This window comes from Alnus glutinosa, chromosome 4, assembly GCF_958979055.1.
Source record: "Alnus glutinosa chromosome 4, dhAlnGlut1.1, whole genome shotgun sequence".
Lineage (NCBI taxonomy): Eukaryota > Viridiplantae > Streptophyta > Magnoliopsida > Fagales > Betulaceae > Alnus > Alnus glutinosa.
Genome location: NC_084889.1, coordinates 27,597,583 through 27,618,743, shown reverse-complemented (window position 1 = coordinate 27,618,743; position 21,161 = coordinate 27,597,583). Strand labels below are relative to the sequence as shown.

Genomic DNA, 21,161 nt, shown 5'->3' with positions numbered 1-21,161 from the left:
AGAAAAGTATTTTGATATAATATAAAAGTGAAAGCAGTTGAAATTTTTTAACAAACAAATACATTTTCCAATCCATAAAGAATAGGGCTTGTTTGGTAACATTTCCCCTCCCCCCCTTAAAAAACAAAGCATTAATCAATAGAGAAATGATTCTCCTACATTTTTCATATACCTCTTCCACACCTCATCTTACGTGGCGTCATTTTTTCATTTTAAAGCCATATCACTAAAAGAAAATGAAAAAATGACGCCATGTAGGATGAGGTGTGAGCCAAGAGAAGTGTATAAAAGATGTAGGAGAATCATTTCTCTAACCAATAAAAGTTGTTAGAGTCAGATGTGGAGCTAGCTTGGGGCTTTGGGAGGCCGGTTTTCCAAAAAAAAAAGAAAAATTTAAAATTTTACATCTAAATTTTTTAATTTTAGTTCCCCCCCCCCCCCCCCCCCCCTCCCCCTCCCAATTTTTTGTTTTCAATTTTGCCCCCCAAATCTCAACTACTGGCTCCACGGCCTCCGCCTCTGGTTGGAGTTGTACAGAAGTTGTAAACATATCATATTTCTAACTTAAAACACAACACACTCAAAATTATTTTTATATTTATGTCACATCACAATAATAATAATAAAAAAAAAAAAACTCTTAAAAAAAAAAATGGCATCGAGATATATAGAGTTTCCTCCCACTTGCAATTTGCAAAGGAGGACAAAATATATATATATATATATATATATATATATATATGTTGTCGTATGAGATAAAAAGGTTGTCAACCCCCATAATAAGCATGGAGAAAATCTTTTGGTGGTTACATTTTTACAAGTAAATATGAATGACAATCACAATCACAATCACAATCACAATCAGAGAGTTGGATTTGGGTGATTTTATATGTTAGATGCCAAAAGATTGCTTATCTCACAAAATTCTAATCACCAATCTGATTACAACTTCGGGTCAATGACGTTATAATGTTTGTAATGCTGTTGTTCATGCACAAACCTTTTCCTAATTGTGCTTTAAACAATGGCAGAGATAAATTAGATAATTAATATTGCCACTGCCACCCATTTGTTTATTAATTATTATTCAGAGAAAAACTATCAGAAACCCAAGTGATATATAAATACGACAAAAATAAAATAAAATAAACAAAAATAAAGAAATGAAGTGCATGCATTCCCTTTATACTCTTCGGAAACACAAACCCTATAGCAGTGCGTGCAGATAAGCATGGTGTTTGGGGTTTTTGAATTTCAACTGAGTTGTGGGACTGACACGCCAATCACTGTCCCCCCCCCATTTTGCTTTTATCGCCTCCATTGCCTCCCATGCATCATTAACTTCAACGCATGCTTCTGTGTTTTCAGCACTTCTAGGGTGGGATTATTAATTTATTCTCTCCATTCAACAGAATTGAACAAACCCCATATTTTATTTTCTCTCAAACCAATCATATCTTAGGGTGTTCATATCTATACATATATACTTGCAAATAAGTTTGTCACTAGCTAGTAGTACTCTTTGTGAACATCGAGAGGGAGGGAGAGGAGAATACATACATACATTCATTTTGTATGTTTGATTAGTTCCTTAACTTCATTCATATACCTCCCATTTGTTTATGGTGGTGGCTCAAAAAATTAGGAATTTTTTTTTTTTTTTTTTTTTTTTTTAGTAATGCTATTTATAGTAGACCGTTATACGATCGACTGTCATATATTTAGAATGAAGTACTAGTAAAAATTAACCTTTTTTTATTTTTTTATTTTACAACTGCTAATTTAAGAGCCGATTTTCATGATTACATTTTAAGTTGTATGACAGTCATATAATAGTCTACTAAATAGAATTACTCTTTGTCTTATAAGTAACAGTCAATACACAAGTATCTTACAAATATCACACAAAGTTGTAAATTATAAAAATTATAAAATATATATATATATATATATATATATATATATATATATATTTTTTTTTTTTTATAATTTTTTTTTTTTCAAAAAAAAAAAAACAAAGAAAGAAAGAAAGAAGAAGAATCACACGCCACCAACCGATAGGTAACGGGTACCACCTCTAGGGTGGCTCGTAGTCCACCCCCATATGTGATATGTGATGACCCCACATATCAAGTTATCAAGTCAAAAAGTCATTACTCAGTTTTCTTAAAATTGAAAGGCATAGATAATATTGAGAGGCATTGGCCGTCAATGGGAGTGAGTGGAAGTCCATTCATTTTCCACTAAATGGAAAGACGATTCTAACGTCAATTGAAAATTTTGCCATATTTGTATATTTTACTATGATATTTTTCATCACCTTTTTTAGTATTATCCAGTTAGCTGGGCCGGATCAAAAGCCCGGTTCGGCATTGAATTAAGATTTTTTTAAATTATTTATTTGAATTAATAAAATTAAAGCAGGTGATTGTGAGAGACTCTTTATAGAACTCATCTGACTAAATAAAAATTTGACTGTCTAACTATTTATCCAGTCAGGTGAGTCCTATAAATGGTTTATCACATTTATTTACCCGAATTCTCTCAAATTTCAACAAATAATTTGAGAGGATCTTGATCTAAGGCAATAGCCTCTAAAATTTTAAAAATTCTCTTAAAATTAGTTAACATTAAATATAAATAATAAGAGTAAATATTTGATCAAAGCCAATTTGGACCAAAACATATAGTATAACTATAATTTTTCTTGGCAATTTTTTTTTTTTTTTACTACCACCACATTTTTATTAATGTCTCCAAACTTTAAAAGTGACATCAGGGCCCTTGAACTACCACCGCGTGTCAAAACATGCACTTTTTATATTTTTCTCCCTAAAAATTAAAATACCTTTGAAGTTATTACAAAAAAAAAAAAAAAAACCATTTGAAAAGAAAAAATAAAAAATTAACAGGCATAATATGAAAAGGGCCACAATTTTTTAGTATTTTCAGTTTTCCCCCCTTTTTTGTTTAACAATTTTAATTATTGATTAATATGAAAAGGGTCACCCCCTCTTGGTATTTATAGTTTCCCCTTTTTTGTTTTATTTTTTTTTTCAAAATGGTAATTTTTTTTTTTATTAACTTTAAGGTCATTTTTGTGAGAAAAATTAAAAAGTGTCCAATTTGACACAATGTGTTAGTATGGGAGATCCTATATCACTGTTTAAATTAAGTTTAGAAGTGTAAATAAAAATGTAGTAATTCAGAGGAATAAAATAAATTTTTCTCATTTTTCTTTTATTATTGTCATATTTGTTATCATGTTAAGCACTTATATAAATTGTTTTTTTTATTAAAATAAAGTAAGATGAAATATAAATTATTGATCAATACCCATCTGGATGGAAATTAATAAATCCTATAAATACATAATTTTATTTTTATTATTGTTTTATATTTTTGCATAAATTTATGTTGATTGGTACCGAAAATGAAAGGTCAAAAGTTGGATGATACTTTTTATCAATAGGTCATAAGACGTGGGACTAGGGAGTATACTTTTATCTCGCCAAATGTGTCATGAGCCAAACATGCCTTAACCTTAATAATTGCTTTTTTGATTGCTTTACTGCTATGACGTTTTGTTAGGCAAAGCTAATACCGACTTTACAATTTGGGCATGGAAAGTCAGCTTAATAATACACCTTATTTATTTGTGTTTTTTTTTTTTTTTTTTAATTTATTTTTTATATCTAAATTAAATTGATGGAAATCTATTAAATTGACATGTATTCTTAAAGTATTTTACATGTCACTATAATATACTGAATTAGGAAAATTTTTCTATTTAGGCTCCGTTTATTTCGGCATAAAATTATTTCTATAAAATATGTTTCATATTTTTTGGTGTTTGGTGTGACAGAAAATCATAATCAAACTTAAAACATATATATATATATATATATATATATATATATATATATATATATATATATATATATATTTTTTTTTTTTTTTTTAATTTTCATAAAATAGTTTATATTTTTTAAAACTGTAAACCATTTTCTCGAGTTTGAGTTTTTCATTTTTAAATCACCGGAGTTCACCGGAACTCTCATGTCATTTTTTGCCGTTGCTCATTTTTTGTATGAGACAAATCTCAAAAAATATTTTTAGGAAAAAAAAAAATATATATATATATATATATACACACGTCAAAACAAATGGAGCCTTAGAAGAAAACTTTGTCCTTTTGTTTTTTTAGATATGATTAGTTTAAAATTTTAGGCTTTGTTTGATAAAATGTTTTCTTTCTCTCTTTCATTTTTTTTTTCAAAATAAAAATATTAATAAACAACTCGAAAAACAAAAATTTAAAATTATTATTACTTTTATGTCACGTTAAAATACTTGAAAAAAAAAAAAAAAAAAAACTTCTAAAAAGTATTAAGAAACATAGCCTAATAGTGCCATCATGTCAATTTTTTTTTTAATAAATATATAAATAAATAAGAATCTTTTTCTTTTTCGGTACAATTCCATTGAGTTCACTTTCACAAAAGTTTATATTGATGTTTAAAAGTTTGGCTAAGACAATAACAGCATAGGCATTAGCCACTAGAATGATTATAGATGGAGGCCAATTATCGAGAATGACAAATTTCAAATTAATTTAGGTAAATTGTGAAGTCATGATTCGATTTCATGACCTTTGCATTCATATCAGTGACGGAACTACATACAGACTTATACTCCTTTGGTTTTTAAATTTCCTTATAATTTGTTTTTAAAAAGTTATATATATATATAGGCTAAAAAATTAAGCTTGACTATAATCAAAATTAAATTTGACCTCTCATTTATATTTTGGTCTATCTGAATGAGAAATTTTGGTTCTGTACCATGTAAAATTATTATTTAACTAAAAAAACTTAAACCGATAAAAAATAGTAAATTTAATAATTTAATAAATATTGTTACAAACTATACAAGATCACTTGATGAGAAAAATATGCTAAAAGCAAAAGGAAAAAAAAAAATAAAGAGTACCTTTTTGTCCAATTCCGAAACCCAGCATTTATCAATATATAAGAAAATTCTTCAAATGTCAATTGTTTTATCTCCTTCATTGGGCTATAAGACTAATCAATGTTTAAAATTTCTTGTATTTATTAGCATATTATAAGTGAAGAGAGAAATTTTTGGACAAGTATTCTATCCATTTCATCACTCATATCATGATTTTAAGTTTTTGCATTTAATGATGCACACAATTTCACATTATTTAAATTTTTTAAAAGACGTGTTAACATTGGCTTCATATACACAGTTAGATACATAAACTTTAAATCATGACCATATTATTGATACTACCAATTTAATTTAATATTCTAGCAAACACAAAACCTTTAAATAAGCCAACCAATTGCAAAAATCTTTAATGTCATTTGGTACTCCAAATTTTAGTAGCTTGCATGGTAAGTATAACATGACCTATCACGTCAATTTACAATAGACTTATAATAAAAATTGTAGTACATCTAAAAATATTATTTTTATTTTTTTTGAAAAAAAAGGAAAACATGAGAAAGATCAATCCGATGGTATGCCCCCATCGAATGCCACCTCTTGTGTAAAGAGGAGGGAGGATCTGAATCATTTCATGGTCAATATTTTATTTCACAGTGCATGATGTCATATTGGTGACTGATGAATATGTTTTCACGTCATTTAATTTTTTTAAATATTATAACATCATGTACACCATAAAATATGATATAATCATAACCTATTAGGATTATATATCTATCTATTTTATCTAGGTAGGTCTATCTATAAGTGGTAGAGTTGAATAAGAGTCTTATATATTATAATGGGATAAGATGATCTATAAGTAATATAGTTTGAATAAGGGTCTATCTCTTATAGTGGGAGAATTTAAGTAGTAGTCTTTATTTATTGTTATCTTGTATTGCTATAGATTTCTATCTTTGAATAGCAATAGGTTATCTAACTTAATTCATGGGATAACTCTATCTAGAATAGAGTTATACTCCTATGGGGAGTCTGCTAGCTTTTTTGTATATTTAAATGAATGATTATGGAATAAAGGGTATGTTAAATTTTGTTAAGTAAAATATAGTGTTACTGTATTTTTTGGAAGTTCCTGGCTCACTCGAAACAGCCAACCTATCAATTTCTGTGTTTTGTATTAATTGGTTCACATCAAAATATAACAAAATAAAATCTTGATCGTGAAAGAAATATCGGAGAGGAGGAGACTGAGGAACAATTAGTCCTAATTACTCGATTAAGATGATTGGTGGTATTCTTTGTTCTCATTTTGCTGGTTGTGAAAGACTTGAAGTGTGATCAAGAGGATGCCAAGAAGCAAGATAGTAGTACTAACTACCAACGCATCTTTTGGCATCTAGACTCCTATCCCTTTATATTTTATTGAGTTGATGTGTTCGTATTCATTAGCCTTTTGATAAGTTTTTATTAAAAGGAGAAAATGGGAAAATCAGTCCCTTTGAACTTAGAGGTCCATAAGGTATGTCAAAAAAAAAAAAAAAAAAAAATTACTCTATACAGTCAAATTCCATTCACTGAATTAACAAATTTCAATAGTGTGACACTAGGGCTGTCTTGATGCATTTTGAAGTCTAAGACGATAAATTTAAGTGATGCATCTTTTTTATTTTTAAATGTTAATTAAATAATATTTTTTAAAAATTATTTTTCTCGCATTTTGGAATGCAAAATTACGGATTAAATTTTTCTAACATTTCATTTTGGTAACTAATGCAAGTGATTAATTGAGTTTTTGGTAACTAACTTTTTTTGTTATTATTTATTTATTTTTATTTTTTCTTTTGGTCACTGATTAGCTATGGAATGGTTTTAATGCCTTAAATAATGAGTTGTTAGAAAATAATGAAACCATAGAACAAGAGAATAATTCATATTTGAATAAGATTTGAATTGGGAAATAAATAGAAAACAATGGAAACTTATAAAGAAAGGAGTTTATAATTGAATTGAATAAAATATTTTGAAAATTTTCAATCTTTTTAGCATTTAATTTTTAAGTCAGTGTCACACTAACAGAATCTGTTAAGTTAGTAGACGAAAAATGACTATAGGGACTATTTTTTTTTTTTAGCATACCTTAGGGATTTTTGTGTTCATTTTGATACTATAGGGAGCTAATTGCAAATAAGGTAAATCATATGAACTAATTTTACATTTCCCCTATTAAAAAAATGAAAAAAATTTAAGAGCTGATGAACATTAGCACATTAACCTAATGGGATGGACGTTGAGTATTTAAAATTATTTATTTAATAATATTTACACCTAAATCCCATTTTCATTATAATGGAAAAATCTCAGTGGCCTCCCAACATGATATGTAGATGAATCTCTTCATTTCCTTTGCACGAGAGATGAATTGTATTATAATAAACTTTACTCTAATCAATTCCAATGGCGTTGTAATCTAATTATAGAGATTAATTGGTGTAATTTAATTTCTTTTAAACAAGCTGCATGGGGCTATACAAGAATCCGACTAGTTCCTAGTTATGCATGATCATCCCATCATATGCAAACTAATTACTAATAAGGAAAAAAATACACATATCCTCCTCAAACTACCTTCTAATTGTAATGTTCCTCATAAACTACCAATTGTGTTAATGTTCCTCATAAACTACAAAAAAATGCCAATGTCTCTCTAAAACCAACAAATTTTATGTGTCGATCGAAAAAAGAAGCAATAGAATTTACAGTTTCAACCAAGCATCTCTGCTAACCTCTTGGGATTAATCCAACTAAGAAATTTGCAAGCGAACGTTGGTATACAGAATTGTCATTTCTTTAAGTTCAAGAAATGAGTATTATTAAGAATACAAGAAGTTGGAATGAAATGATCATTTCTAATATTTTGTTTGGTGACAACACATTATCTTCTCAGTGGAATTAAATCAAAATTCTTAAAATACTGATCAAGTTTCAACAATTATTTTCTAATAAAACCACTCTTTTTATTTTATTTTTTACACCCATTTTATTTTTATCAAAAAATAAAATTATCACAACATGGGTGGTTCGATCCACCACCATAGAATATTATTTATTTTTTTAAAATGTGAATCCCCACCTACTATTATATCCCCCATATGTAAACCCATTTCCAACCGGTTCAAATCCATAATGTTGCTGAATAAAAGCTCACAAAACTTTTTAGTTCTAGACCAATTTATTTATTTTCGCTTGGCAGATTTACTCATGCATAGAAGATTGTTGGTGACAGTTTTTGGATGGTGACGTGTCAGTTGGTAATTGGGTCTTCGGTTGCAGAAAACGCAATCTGCAAAACAGCAAAGGATCGTTGGGGTTGGCCGGCAGTTCTTCCTCATCCGACGATCAAGTAAGCGAGAGTCTTAATGGGGAGTAAATGAGATTGAAGGTGTTAGTTTACCTGAGTTAATGCTTTCCTCATATATCCAGTCTTCCTTGCCTTGCTTTTCATTTAAGGCCTTAAGATATTTGGGATCTCCTCATTAAATGCTAGTACGTGCGAGTTATCATTATCGAGCTGAATTGCTAATTTCTGCTCTTGTCTGGTTTCCTAAAGGTAAATTGGCACTACCCGATGGGCCGGGTACCGTCTCTTGTCCATCTTTCCCTGTTCTTTTTCCTAACTATGAATTAGCAATGGATCTGAGACTTCCGCACTGCTTGCCTAGCCTAGCTCAGTCGAGTTTGACCTCCGCTCTCCCCGAAATTGTTATCCAGTGGATTACTGAGTGCATATCCACAATTAAGTTCTCTATTAATATCAATGGGGAGCTGTGTGGTTTCTTTGCTAGGGAGAAAGGCCTGAGGCAGGGTGACTCGATGTCCCTTATTTGTTTGTCCTAGCGATGGAAGTGTTTTCGGGACTTATGTCAAATGTCCACTAACAAACGCTTCAAGTTTCATTGGAGGTGCCATAGAGAGAGAATCACCCACTTGTGTTTTGCGGATGATCTCATGATTTTCTGCAGAGGGGAGGCTTACTCTGCATCGTTGGTCAAAGATTGCCTTGTAAAGTTCAAAGAGTTGTCGGGGTTGACCCCCAACCCCGTCAAAAGTAATATATTTATGTGATTTGACAGTACTTTCTAAGCCTTGGCATGGTTCGTGGGGGACATGTCGGCATTAGATGTAGACACTTTTCCCCCTGTGAAGACTTCCTTTGACCGGCTCAGAACAGTGCGCAATAAATGCTCAAGATACTAATAAATGAAGTGGATTCTGAGTATTTAATATCTTTACCCCTTTTTACCCCGGCCTCTTTCTTACTAGCAACCCTGGACCTGGCATCCGAGATTCCAAATCTCATGGTTCTCCTGATCTTTCGAATTGACCTCGACACGTCGGGGTTTAGGCACCTTTGTGACGGCGATAGACTTACCTCGACTCCCCTCTAGAGAATCTGTCACTTAGCCACGTGTTCCTGATGACATCATAGCTAGCACACTTTCTGATGATGAGCTCCATTTCCTAGGTTGGGGAGTAAAATCCTCCCAACAAAGATGATTTTAATTTGGCCTCATGCCATCACACAAAGTCGACAAACTTATAATTAATAATTTAATATTATGTTATACTATAATTCATATAATCAATCGTTTTTTCTAAATCAATTTTGATCCATTTTTATACATATTATCAATAATTCTAATATTTCATAATCAATAATGTTTTAAAGGACTTCCTTAAGACTAGTAATTATAAGATTAAAAATTATACTTATTTCTAAAAATATTTTGGATTAATGACTTTAGTTTAATTTTCATTTTTGAAACTTAGACCAATAGGATTTTTTTTTAATGGAAGTTTTCATGTGGAATTTGAGGTCTTCTAAATATTCCTTCATGTGGAAATTTTCACACGATGGAAGTTTCAACGAGGTTTCTCCCTGATTGTTAAAACTCTATTTTTATTTAAAATTTTAGAGAGAACCCTAGAGAGAAAAAGTAGAAACTAGCGGCGGGGTGTTTGGGGGGGGGGGGGCAGCTAGGGGAAGAGGTGGAAACGCCTCTCTCCCCTGGTGGTGTTTCCTTCCTTGCCCTTCTAGGGTGTGGGAGGTTTTTGTTTCTCCCTGGTTAGATCCAGTGGAGATTTAGTGCCTTCCAGCCTTTAGGGTTGTGGAGTTTTTTGTTCTTTCAAGTTAGATCCGGTGGTGGTTGATGTTCCTCGGCAGAAGACTTCACGGGATTTGAGTTGAGGAGGGATTTTCTGGTGTGTCTCCAGTGGAGTTTTTGACCTGATTTTTCTTTGTTTTGGTTTATTTCTTTCGAGTCAGATTTGCTCACTTCAGTTGGTTTTTCCAAGACACGTGCGTCTCCACAATGGTCCCTAGTTTCATTTGGTCTAGCAGCCTTCGGCTGCGGTCGTGCTGGTTCTTCACGCTCGGTGTGTGGCCTACACGCGCCAGGGAGGTCACTCCGTGGATCGGCGTGTGTGGGTCACAGCTTGTCTTCTAGGGCGCGTTAGTGGTTCTTCGGTGGTTCTGGGGTCTTCCAGCGGATTTTTGCTGTAGAGGAGGTCATCGGTGGCGGCGCTCCCCAACGCTGGCAACGACGCTTCCCGACGCCGGTCCCTTCTTGGCTTCTATTTCTGGTTGTTTTCGTTGTCTTTTCTTGTTTTTTTTTTTCATAGTCTACCATCTTTTATTTGTTGATTGTGCTTAAATGTAAAGAGTGGCTCAGTGTTGTCCCTACAATGGTTATGTATTGCTTTGGTTGCTATTCAAGTTAGATTTATTTGACTTAGGGTGTAAGGGTCTTGTACCTTTTGTTTTGTCCTTGCCCTGAAGCTTTCTTTGAGTAATATATGATAGCACATGCTATTTATTCAAAAAAAAAAAAAAACTATTTTTATTTGGTTAATATATATCTATCTTTGGCTTAAATACAAGGGGTTAAATACCTTTTTGTACCTGTGGTCTGAAAACTTTATTTTTTTGTACTTCAGTTTCAATTTGTTTCATAGATGGTACCTGAGTTTTGGGAAAAGACGAATTTGGTATATCTGTCTATTTTCCGTCCAAAATTTAACGGCCTGCCATATGTCTACTCTAAAGTGTTGACACGTAGCACAATCTAAAAAAAATAAAAAATAATAAAAACAAAAAAAAAATGTTTAAAAATTAATAAAAATATTAAAAAATTTTAAAAAAAATATTAATTTTTTTTTTTTTTTTATTATAAAAAAATTGATAAAAAAAAGAGGGGTGGCCAATGGCTAAAGAAAAAAAAAAATGAGGGTTTTGGCCATTGGGGGTGGGTGAACCACCCCTATGGCCCTTAGGGGTGTGGGTCGGTCACCCCTAAGGGCCAAAACCCTTATAATTTTTTTATTTTATTTTATTTTTTTTTTCTCATTTTTTTGTAAACTTTTGGCCTTTGGGGGTGCTGAACCACTCCCAAAGATCAAAACCCTCACCTTTTTTTTTTTTTTGGGGCAATTCATGAGGTGGTTCAGCCACCCCCTTGGCCAAAATGGAGGTGGCCAGCCACCCCCATTTGACCCAAACAAAGCCACCCCTCTTATTTTTTTATAAAAAGTTTATTAATATTAATATTTTTTTTTTAAGTTTTATTATTTTAATTTTTTATTAATTTTTAAACATTTTTTTTTTTTTAGATTGTGCCATGTTTCAAACCTTAGAGTAAACACGTGGTAGTCCGTTAAATTTTGGACGGAAAAATAGACGGAGGTATCAAATCTATATTTTCCCAAAATTTAGGTACTATTTGTGAAACAAATTGAAACTGAGATACCAAAAAATAAAGTTTTTAAATCACGAGTACCAAAAAGTGCGTTTGGAATTGTGATTTTGTTGACAAAAAGTGCGATTTTAAATCAAATTGCAAAAAATGAACCGTTTGAAAATTGCGTTTATAAAAAATTGCGATTTGAAAACGCAGAAAACTATCTTTTCAAATTGCAGGCAATGAGATATTTTTTTGAAAACGCAGAATTTTAAAAGTCTAACTTGCGATTTTAAAGGCCAAATTGCGATTTTGCCAAACACTTAACTGAGTTTTTAAAAATCGCTTTTTCTAATCACGTATTTTTAAATAGCTACTTTCAAATTGAACTTTTTTAAAATCGTAAACCTAAATAGACCTTAATTATCACATTCACCGCATCGGCACGATCTAAAATAAAATAATACAAAAAGGCAAGGAAACCATCCCCGCTTGTCACTGGTGGGTGGCGGGGGTGGGATCTCCGGTGACCGACCCGCTAACCGTAGGGCGGAGGTCCTCCCTGCGAGTGGGTTGCAGGGTGGGATGACACCCTTTTTTTCACATTCTCCCGACGCTTTTGGAGTTTGGAACAGAGGAGAACAGAGGCCACAGTTGCATGCAATCCATTCTATTAATTTCCTTGGATTGTTTTCCATGGGAACGACACAAACTCAAGCTCCCGCAATGCCTGATCAGAGCTATGCTTATCTCAATGCTCTCTCACCCAAGAAATCGAGAAGAAGCTCCAACGTGATGTCCAGTTATGTCCAAATTCTTCAAATCAAGATGAGATTCGTGAGTTCGTTCCCTTTGCTCTTTGATTTTTTTTCCCCGTTCGGTTGCTGAGAAAATGTGTTCCCAGAAAACTGCGTGAGAGTTGTCTTGGTTAAACGTTATAGCCTCCAGCCTTACACGACGTCGTGTTTACTTCAATATAATGATTTATAATTTGAACCATTACACACATTTTTGCCCCCACGTGGTTTAACTTTTTTATTTTTTCTCTTATGTGGTTTATTTTGTATCGCAGATAGTACCTTAGCTTTGAAAAAAGATGGAGATGATACATTCGTCCAAAACTAACGGTAGACCACGTGTCTACTCTTAGGTATTGATACGTGTTCTATGCATTAAAAAACTTAAAAAAAACAAAATGAAGGGTGGCTCCTTGGCCGGTTTGAGGGTGGCCGAACCACCCCGGTGGGCCACGGGGGTGGTTCGGCGACCCCCAAGGGCCAAAGAGAAAAATAAAATAAATAAAGGGCATTTGGCCCTTAGGGGTGGCCGAACCACCCCTGTGGCCCACGAGGGTGGTTTGGCCATTCCCAGGCCAAATGCTGATGGCTCGACCACCCTTAAAGCTCTTGGAGGTGGTTTTGACCATCCCTATTTTTTCTTTGGAGGTGGCCGAACCGCCCCCATGGCTATTGAGGGTGGTTCGACCACCTCCAAACCGGTCTTGGGGCAGCTCAGTTTTTTAATTTTTTTTTTAATGTATAGGACACGTGTCACCACTTTAGAGTAAACACACGGACTATCGTTAATTTTTGGACAGAAATTTGGACGGAAGTACCATCTCTGTCTTTTCCTAAAGTTAAGGCACTATCTCTGCGATACAAAATGAATCATATGGGGAAAAAAAATTAAAAAGTTAAACCATAGGGGGTAATTCCCTATTTAACCATTTTTTTTAAGCAGATCTTTTGTTGTTTTTTCTACTGTACGTAAGCTGGATTCCTACATGACTAAGATGACGTAGCAGTTAAAATCAACTTCTTCTTTTTTTGTCGGTTCGGCAGTCGAAGGTCTTCAAAGACTTTGACAATGGTGGTGGCAAAGAAACCAAAGAAAACATTGCGGAAGGAGGGGCAGTGGGGAAGAAGGGGAAAGTGGAGAGATGTTTGGACTGTGTGAGATAGATGAGAGAAATGTTAAAAAAAGGGAAGAAAAAAAAAAAATTAGTAAAATAATTATGTGTTCATGAACTGTATCACATCACATGTTGTCTAATTCTGATAATTAGACAAGTCTAAATTATACTTTATAAAATAAAGGTGACGATTTGATTATAGTCCAAATCACAGTATCAAAAAAAGTATTTCACCCCATATCTTTTGATGTGGTTCATCCACTTGGGCAGCAGGGGATGCAGCCTATTCGAGGATTTTGTGGTTTTTGATTATACCCAATGGGATTTTGCTTCTGTTTTTTCTTTTGATTATTCTTCTTTACCCTTATTGATAACTTTTAGTTTTTGAATGCACTCCTTTTCTAAATACTACCAAAAGGAAATTTAAATAAAATAGAGAAAAGGTAGAAAAAGGGGATCGGACAAGTTGTCCACATTAATCATTCTATGAGGTATAATCATCAAATTTACATTAGTAAAAGTGGTAAAAGTAATAAAGCAAATAGAAATAAATATAAAACAGTTGAAAAGACAGATATCAATAAAAAAAATAAAAAAAATAAAAATATAGGGAGAAGATAGTTAAACAAACAAACCAAAAAGGAAAATTTTTGGGGTATTAGGGTTTTTACTATATATATATATTTTGTTTTTTTACGATTTATAAGATAGTTATTCCAGTAACACAACGTAGATGAAAAAACTATAAAAGTAAAATTTTAAAGATAAATTTTAAAATGCTACGTACTACAGTTTTATTCTGTATATAAATATTTCACGACACTAACGTAGCAGTCCTATATAACAAACTCTTAAATTTTTTATTTATTTTTAATAATAACTGATCTAATGATTAGTTGTGACTGTCCCGTTAGCATTATAAAATAAAAATATAATTTCTAACATTACTCTAAATTTAATGGGTGCTAAAACTTTTACTGCAATTTTTCTACCAAACTGATAAAATAGTGTCCATGATTAAGTAAAAAATCTAACATGTCAACCATGCACTCTTGATGATTCACCAATTATGGACCGCCGCGCGTCAATTTGTAAATAAATTGTAGTAAAAGTGACAGTACCCTAGATATTTTTTAAATTTCTTTGTTTAGCGGCTGACCGATAAGTTTGATGTGCGCACTATCAATTTTTAACATATTTATAATAAATCGATATAAAATACACACAAATAGGAGATGCATCTTTCTCCCTTTAAAATGAACTCCTATTATAAATGGAATTCGATCACAAATGCGTCGAGCTATCACAAGAGACCGATCGTATAACATAGATTGTCCGTTCAAATTGCTAGCAATTCGGACAGATAATCGACCGGGAGGATTGTAGGTACGAGAGAGTTTAGAGGTTGAGAGAGCAGAAAATGAAATGTGTGGCGTTACGCTGCAGCTGCGTAGATCGACCAATTAAACCGTCAGTTAATTAAGCTTGGATTTTAGCGTCTACTTGCAGCCTAACGCATCGATTTGGAGCTTTTGTTCTTGCCAAGTATTACGATACGGTTAAGAATAGACAATTTAGGGTCCACGTGAAGGTATCACTCCTCCCTAGAATCATAATTTCACCAACGAATTAGGGATTGCAACAAAACTTATACAAACCCTCTCTTACATTAGTCGTAGCATTTTGCATTAAATATCTTCTTGTTAAACCTAAAAGGAAAAGAGAAAAAAGAAAAGAAGTTCACGTATAGCCAATACCCCATCAGCAATCCATGAGCATAAAAGAGAATCAAGAAGAGTGGAGGGTCTTTACAAAGCCCAACTTGTTAAGTTTTTGCCAGTTTCGTATTAGGTTAATGGATTGTGTTGAAAATTAACAACTTTAATGTCGTGTGTCGAGTTCAGGTCGTGTCGAGCCAAGAGTATATAACACTATATATGTCAATCTTAACTAAGGGTGACAATTTGTGTTCACGTGTTGGGTTTAGATCGTATCAATGCATGAGTAAATAACACTATATATGTCAACTCTAACTAGGGGCGACAATTCATATTCGCGTGTTAGATTATATCGAGATATGGGTATAGAACTATATAGGTCAATAATAACCTAAACCATTTAATTAAATGTGTCAAACCTCTCAACTCTAACCTTCTAATTTTGTATTGAGTTTATGTCGGGTTTGCAGGTCATGTAAAAAAACTCTATGTCGTTATGTTGTGTGTCAGGTTCGGGTCGTGTCAAAGTATCGATATTAGATTATATAGATTAACCCTAATCTGACCCATTTAATTAAATTGGTCAGACTCCTCAACTATAACCCTTTAATTTTGTGTTGAGTTTATGAGTTGTGTAAAAAATTGTAAACCCTAACCCTAATATGACCAATTTAATTAAACGGGTCAGACTCCTCAACCTTTTTTTTTTTAATAGGTAAATTTAGTCTTATTGAAAGCGTAAGGCGCCATTAAGTACACTAGAAGTATACAAAAGAAAACACCTACCTAGGAATAGAAAAACAAACAAGGAAATCAGCAAAGCTAATTGACAGTGGGGATAAAAAGCCACCGTCCAAAGATACATCATATGAAAAAATGAAGTTAAAAAAACCTTCATGAAACTCTCCAAATCCTCGAAACACCTAAGATTTCTTTATTTCCAAAAAAAAAAAAAAAAAAAAAAAATGCAGATTGGCACCATCTTCCAAATCGCAGTACTCATCGGCTTTTCAGGCTTCCACTAACAGGCAAACAAGTCAATAACTCTTCCAGGCATAGTACAAGACATACGAAAACGAGTAAAAATATTATTCCACAGAGCGGATCCACATCATAGTGAAGAAGAAGGTACCTACTAATTTCATTTTAGGTTTGTGGGTCGTGTAAAAAATTGTCGGTCCTAACCCTAATCTAACAAATTTAATTAAATTGGTTAGATCCATCATCCTTTCACTCGCTAATTTCGTGTTGGGTTTGTTTCGAGTTCACGATCCTTAATTAGTAGTAGCATTTTGCAATAAATATCTTGTTATTAAAATAAATAAATAATAATAATAATAATAATAATAAAAACATTCACATATGGCCAATAGCCCATCAACAATCCATGAGCATAAAAGAGAATCCAAGAAGAAAGAGGAAGAGGGTCTTTACAAAGCCTTAAAAAGCTCTTGAAACAAGTACTTAGAGACACCCAACCAAAATGCCTTTTCTACACTTTATGCAACCGGGTAGTCCCATAGAAGATAGAGCCATACACCAGCTTACCAAGACTATATCAAATTCCATATCTCCGCAAAACCCAAATCCAAACACAACTCAAAACAAAAAGGAAAAAAACAAAGCAAAATAAAAAAGCAAAAACTCTGTTGTGTGCGCTTTGGGGACTGTAAGTGCAAGCTTGTTCGCAACTCTCAAAGCTGAAAAAATATTGCTGTATTCTGCTTATTACCCACTACCCCAAAAACCAAAACACATGCTCTCCCATTTCCCCAACTCTTTTCATCATCACCACCACCACCATCTCCTTCTTCTTCTTCTTCTTCTTCAACATTCATCCATTCTTTTTCAACTTCAGAGTTTTTCTTGAATTGGGTAATACAGCAAGTTAGCAAACATGATCACACTATCAGATTTCTACCATGTTATGACTGCAATGGTTCCACTCTACGTGGCCATGATCTTAGCCTATGGCTCGGTGAAATGGTGGAAGATCTTCACCCCTGACCAGTGCTCTGGCATCAACCGGTTTGTTGCTCTCTTTGCAGTCCCTCTTCTGTCCTTCCACTTCATCGCCAGCAATGATCCCTACACCATGAATTTTCGGTTCATTGCTGCTGATACCCTCCAAAAGATCATCGTTTTAGCTGTTCTTGCAATTTGGACAAGGGTGAGCAAAAGGGGTTGCTTGGAATGGACGATTACTCTGTTCTCACTCTCAACTCTCCCAAACACTTTGGTCATGGGCATTCCTCTGCTCAAAGGAATGTACGGTGAATTTTCTGGGAGTTTGATGGTTCAGATTGTTGTCCTTCAGTGCATCATTTGGTACACTTTGATGCTCTTCTTGTTTGAATTCAGAGGTGCTAGAATGCTCATCTCTGAACAGTTCCCAGATACTGCCGGCTCCATTGTCTCAATCCATGTCGACTCTGACATCATGTCACTCGATGGAAGGCAGCCTCTAGAAACAGAGGCTGAAATCAAAGAAGATGGCAAGCTTCATGTCACTGTGAGAAAATCCAATGCTTCAAGATCAGATATCTTCTCAAGAAGGTCACAAGGTTTGTCATCAACCACTCCCAGACCCTCCAATCTAACCAATGCAGAGATATATTCCTTGCAATCTTCAAGAAATCCTACTCCAAGAGGGTCTAGTTTCAATCACACAGACTTTTACTCAATGATGGCTGGTGGGAGGAACTCAAACTTTGGTGCCTCTGATGTTTATGGCCTCTCAGCTTCACGAGGGCCAACGCCAAGGCCTTCGAATTATGAGGAAGACGGCACTGGAGTCGGCGGTAAGCCGAGGTTTCATTACAATACCGGCGCCGGTGGAGCAGGGCACTACCCTGCACCAAACCCAGGAATGTTTTCACCAACCGGATCGAAAAATGTTGCTGCTAATGCAACTGCAAAGAAGCCTAATGGCCAAGCTCAGCAGAAGCCAGAGGATGGTGGTAGAGACCTTCATATGTTTGTTTGGAGCTCCAGTGCTTCCCCTGTTTCAGATGTCTTTGGAGGGCATGAATATGCAGCTCATGACCAGAAAGAAGTGAGAGTGGCCGTTTCTCCAGGAAAAGGTAAATTTTATTTTTTATTTTTTTAGTAACCGGGTAAGATCTCAAACACCGTGCAAAGCACTCTTTCCATACGGGTTGAGTAAAGCTCGGGTTATCGCCTAAGGGCGTGCGTGATCCTTGTTTGCACTCAATGGGTGATCACTGGAGTTGACCTACTGCCAAGTGACTTACCACTCAAGTAAAACTACTGTTTGAGGAATGATTTTCATCCAGTATTTTGTTTTATTTCCCGTTGTCCTTTAATTTATATTTAATGGTTGATTTGCTTTGTTATTGGTTTGGATAATTAGTGGAGGGTAACAGAGAAAATCAAGAGTATTTAGAAAGAGATGATTTCAGCTTCGGGAACAGAGGATTAGACGGACAGATGGAGAATCATGAAGCTCCAAAAGTGGGAGATGGCAAACCAAAAACCATGCCACCAGCAAGTGTCATGACAAGGCTTATACTCATCATGGTTTGGAGAAAGCTCATCAGAAACCCCAACACCTACTCAAGCTTGATAGGCCTCACATGGTCTCTAGTCTCATTCAGGCAAAATATCTGCCCTTTTCTTCTCTGTCTCAAAACCATAAAAATTTTAAAATTTCCCGCATATAAATTTGAGTTTTTATAATTTTTGCTTTATGGGGTTTCTTGTAGGTGGCATGTTCAAATGCCTGCCATCATAGCAAAGTCCATTTCCATACTGTCGGATGCAGGGCTTGGCATGGCCATGTTCAGTCTTGGTCAGTATAAACAGCGGTTCTTTTAAGTATCACAGATTTACTCTTGTCATTGAGACAAAATTCAATCTCACACTTGCTTTTTTCTATAAAAAATCTTTTCTGATTCTTTTTCTCTCACACATTTCATTATTAAAAAGTAATAAGAAAGCAGGCAAACCAGCAAAAGGAAAGTAAAGAAAACAGTAGTATGGTGTTATGAATCCGACTGTCTTTCTTCACTTTTTTGCCATGTTTATGTTGGTTTCGGTATAATGGGTGGTGGTGATGGGTAGTGGTGGAGGTGATGATAAAAGGTCTTTCAAAAGATTGACAGACAGACAGCGGTGGATGTGATGGTGGTGATGGGGCATGCTGATGATGCTTTTGATGTGAATATTTGACAGGTCTGTTCATGGCTTTGCAACCGAGGATCATAGCATGTGGAAATTCCATAGCAGCTTTTGCTATGGCCGTGAGATTCCTTACAGGTCCAGCTGTCATGGCAGCAGCTTCCATTGCTGTTGGCCTTAAGGGCGTTCTCTTACACGTTGCCATTGTCCAGGTCACCCCTTCTCTCTCTCTTTCTTTTTTTTCTGCCTCCTCCTGACACAACCAATCCTACTTAACTGCGAAAAGCTCCAAAGCCTCATATTTTTGACTTTCAAAAATATATATACACTGCTATCGTCTATCTCCAGATAAGGCTTTTTTATTGTTTTTCTTTTATTTAATTGGTGATATTATAATGATCATAGCATCTCATTTGGGTCTTTTAGAATATTTTTCAACTTTTGTGGAGATAGCAAAATATGGGCTGGAAAGAGAAATGCCATTAAGCATTTGGCTTTAAGGACTTGTTTGGGTGTTATTAATGAACAACAAACACCCTGTGATCTGTACCATTATTAATGTGTTTTCTTTTTGCCCCTCATGTGCCCTGGATTGCCAAACAAAAAATAACAGGCTGCTCTCCCACAAGGAATTGTCCCCTTTGTCTTTGCCAAGGAGTACAATGTACATCCTGATATTCTCAGCACAGGGTATGTATATTTGTCTTATAGACACCAGTAAGAAATAACGTTAAAAATCAGCAATTTTCACTGTCATATCGTCAATTATCGAATATTTTTTCTTTTGTTTGTGCACTGACGAATTTCATAATTTGAATGCAGTGTTATATTTGGGATGTTAATTGCATTGCCCATAACCCTCATCTACTACATTTTGTTGGGGCTGAACTGGTAGAAATCATAAAAGAAATTTGGCGTCCATGCAAAGCTTGAGCAGGCGAGTAATGCATTCAGAAAGTGGGACGTTGAAGTCAAAAAGCATGACGAGAAATAGGATCGGAGAACGAATGAATCTTTTCTTCTGAATTGTCGGTGCTAGTAAAGGCTGTAAAATCATGTTTGTAGTCAGTTTATATATATATATAAAAAAAAAAAAAAAAAAAAAAAAAGCTTCTCTAGTTAATTATAAAGCCATAATTTCCTCCAATTCTATTCCTAGAATTTATGCTTTAACAAAAGCAACACAAACAAGAAGGAAAGGAAAAGGAAAGTTGTTTATGTGATGATGCTCTTCCTTACATTATACTCTTGTTCTATTTGAATGGCAGAAGTTTCAAGCTCAGTTTCAGTTGTAGTTAACTACATGTATTTTATAACAGGACATAGAGAACACGTGTTTCAATCCCAACATCTATCCACACGTATTTCATAACAAGACACAAAGAACACGTGTCACAATCCCCGAACAAAACCCAATTAATAGCAGGAATGAATTCAAAGGCACCCCCCACCCCGAACCCCAACCCCACCCTTCTGTAGTGATGATGTTTGGAAATATCTAGCATTGCTTTATGATTTAGAAGATTAATTTGGTTTTCATTGACAAGAATATGTCATTTGCTTGACAAGGTATTAAGCGACACTAACAAAATAATGTTGTTTACTATTCAAACGACACTATACTGTTAGTGTCGCTTTACCTCAAGCAACTTTAATTAGCTAGCACCGTTTAAACAGTAA

General features: G+C 34.1%; 1 protein-coding gene across 1 annotated transcript; it reads left to right on the top strand.

Moving 5' to 3' along the window:
• Positions 1 to 16,833: 16,833 nt before the first annotated feature.
• Positions 16,834 to 20,829, top strand: LOC133865936 (probable auxin efflux carrier component 1c). The gene is made up of 6 exons (XM_062302461.1): positions 16,834 to 18,424; positions 18,715 to 18,958; positions 19,067 to 19,152; positions 19,536 to 19,693; positions 20,095 to 20,171; positions 20,304 to 20,829. The coding sequence occupies exons 1-6, from the start codon at positions 17,239 to 17,241 to the stop codon at positions 20,374 to 20,376; spliced, it is 1,824 nt and encodes a 607-aa protein (XP_062158445.1). The 5' UTR covers positions 16,834 to 17,238; the 3' UTR covers positions 20,377 to 20,829.
• The last annotated feature ends 332 nt before the right edge of the window (positions 20,830 to 21,161 follow it).

What these genes read in the sequence shown, in the direction of transcription:
- LOC133865936 (XM_062302461.1), top strand. Translation starts at nt 17,239, where the DNA reads ATGATCACACTATCAGATTTCTACCATGTTATGACTGCAATGGTTCCA. An exon ending in TGGTCTCTAGTCTCATTCAG is followed by an intron (nt 18,959 to 19,066) that starts GCAAAATATCTG and finishes GGTTTCTTGTAG; the next exon opens with GTGGCATGTTCAAATGCCTG. An exon ending in TACACGTTGCCATTGTCCAG is followed by an intron (nt 19,694 to 20,094) that starts GTCACCCCTTCT and finishes AAAAAATAACAG; the next exon opens with GCTGCTCTCCCACAAGGAAT.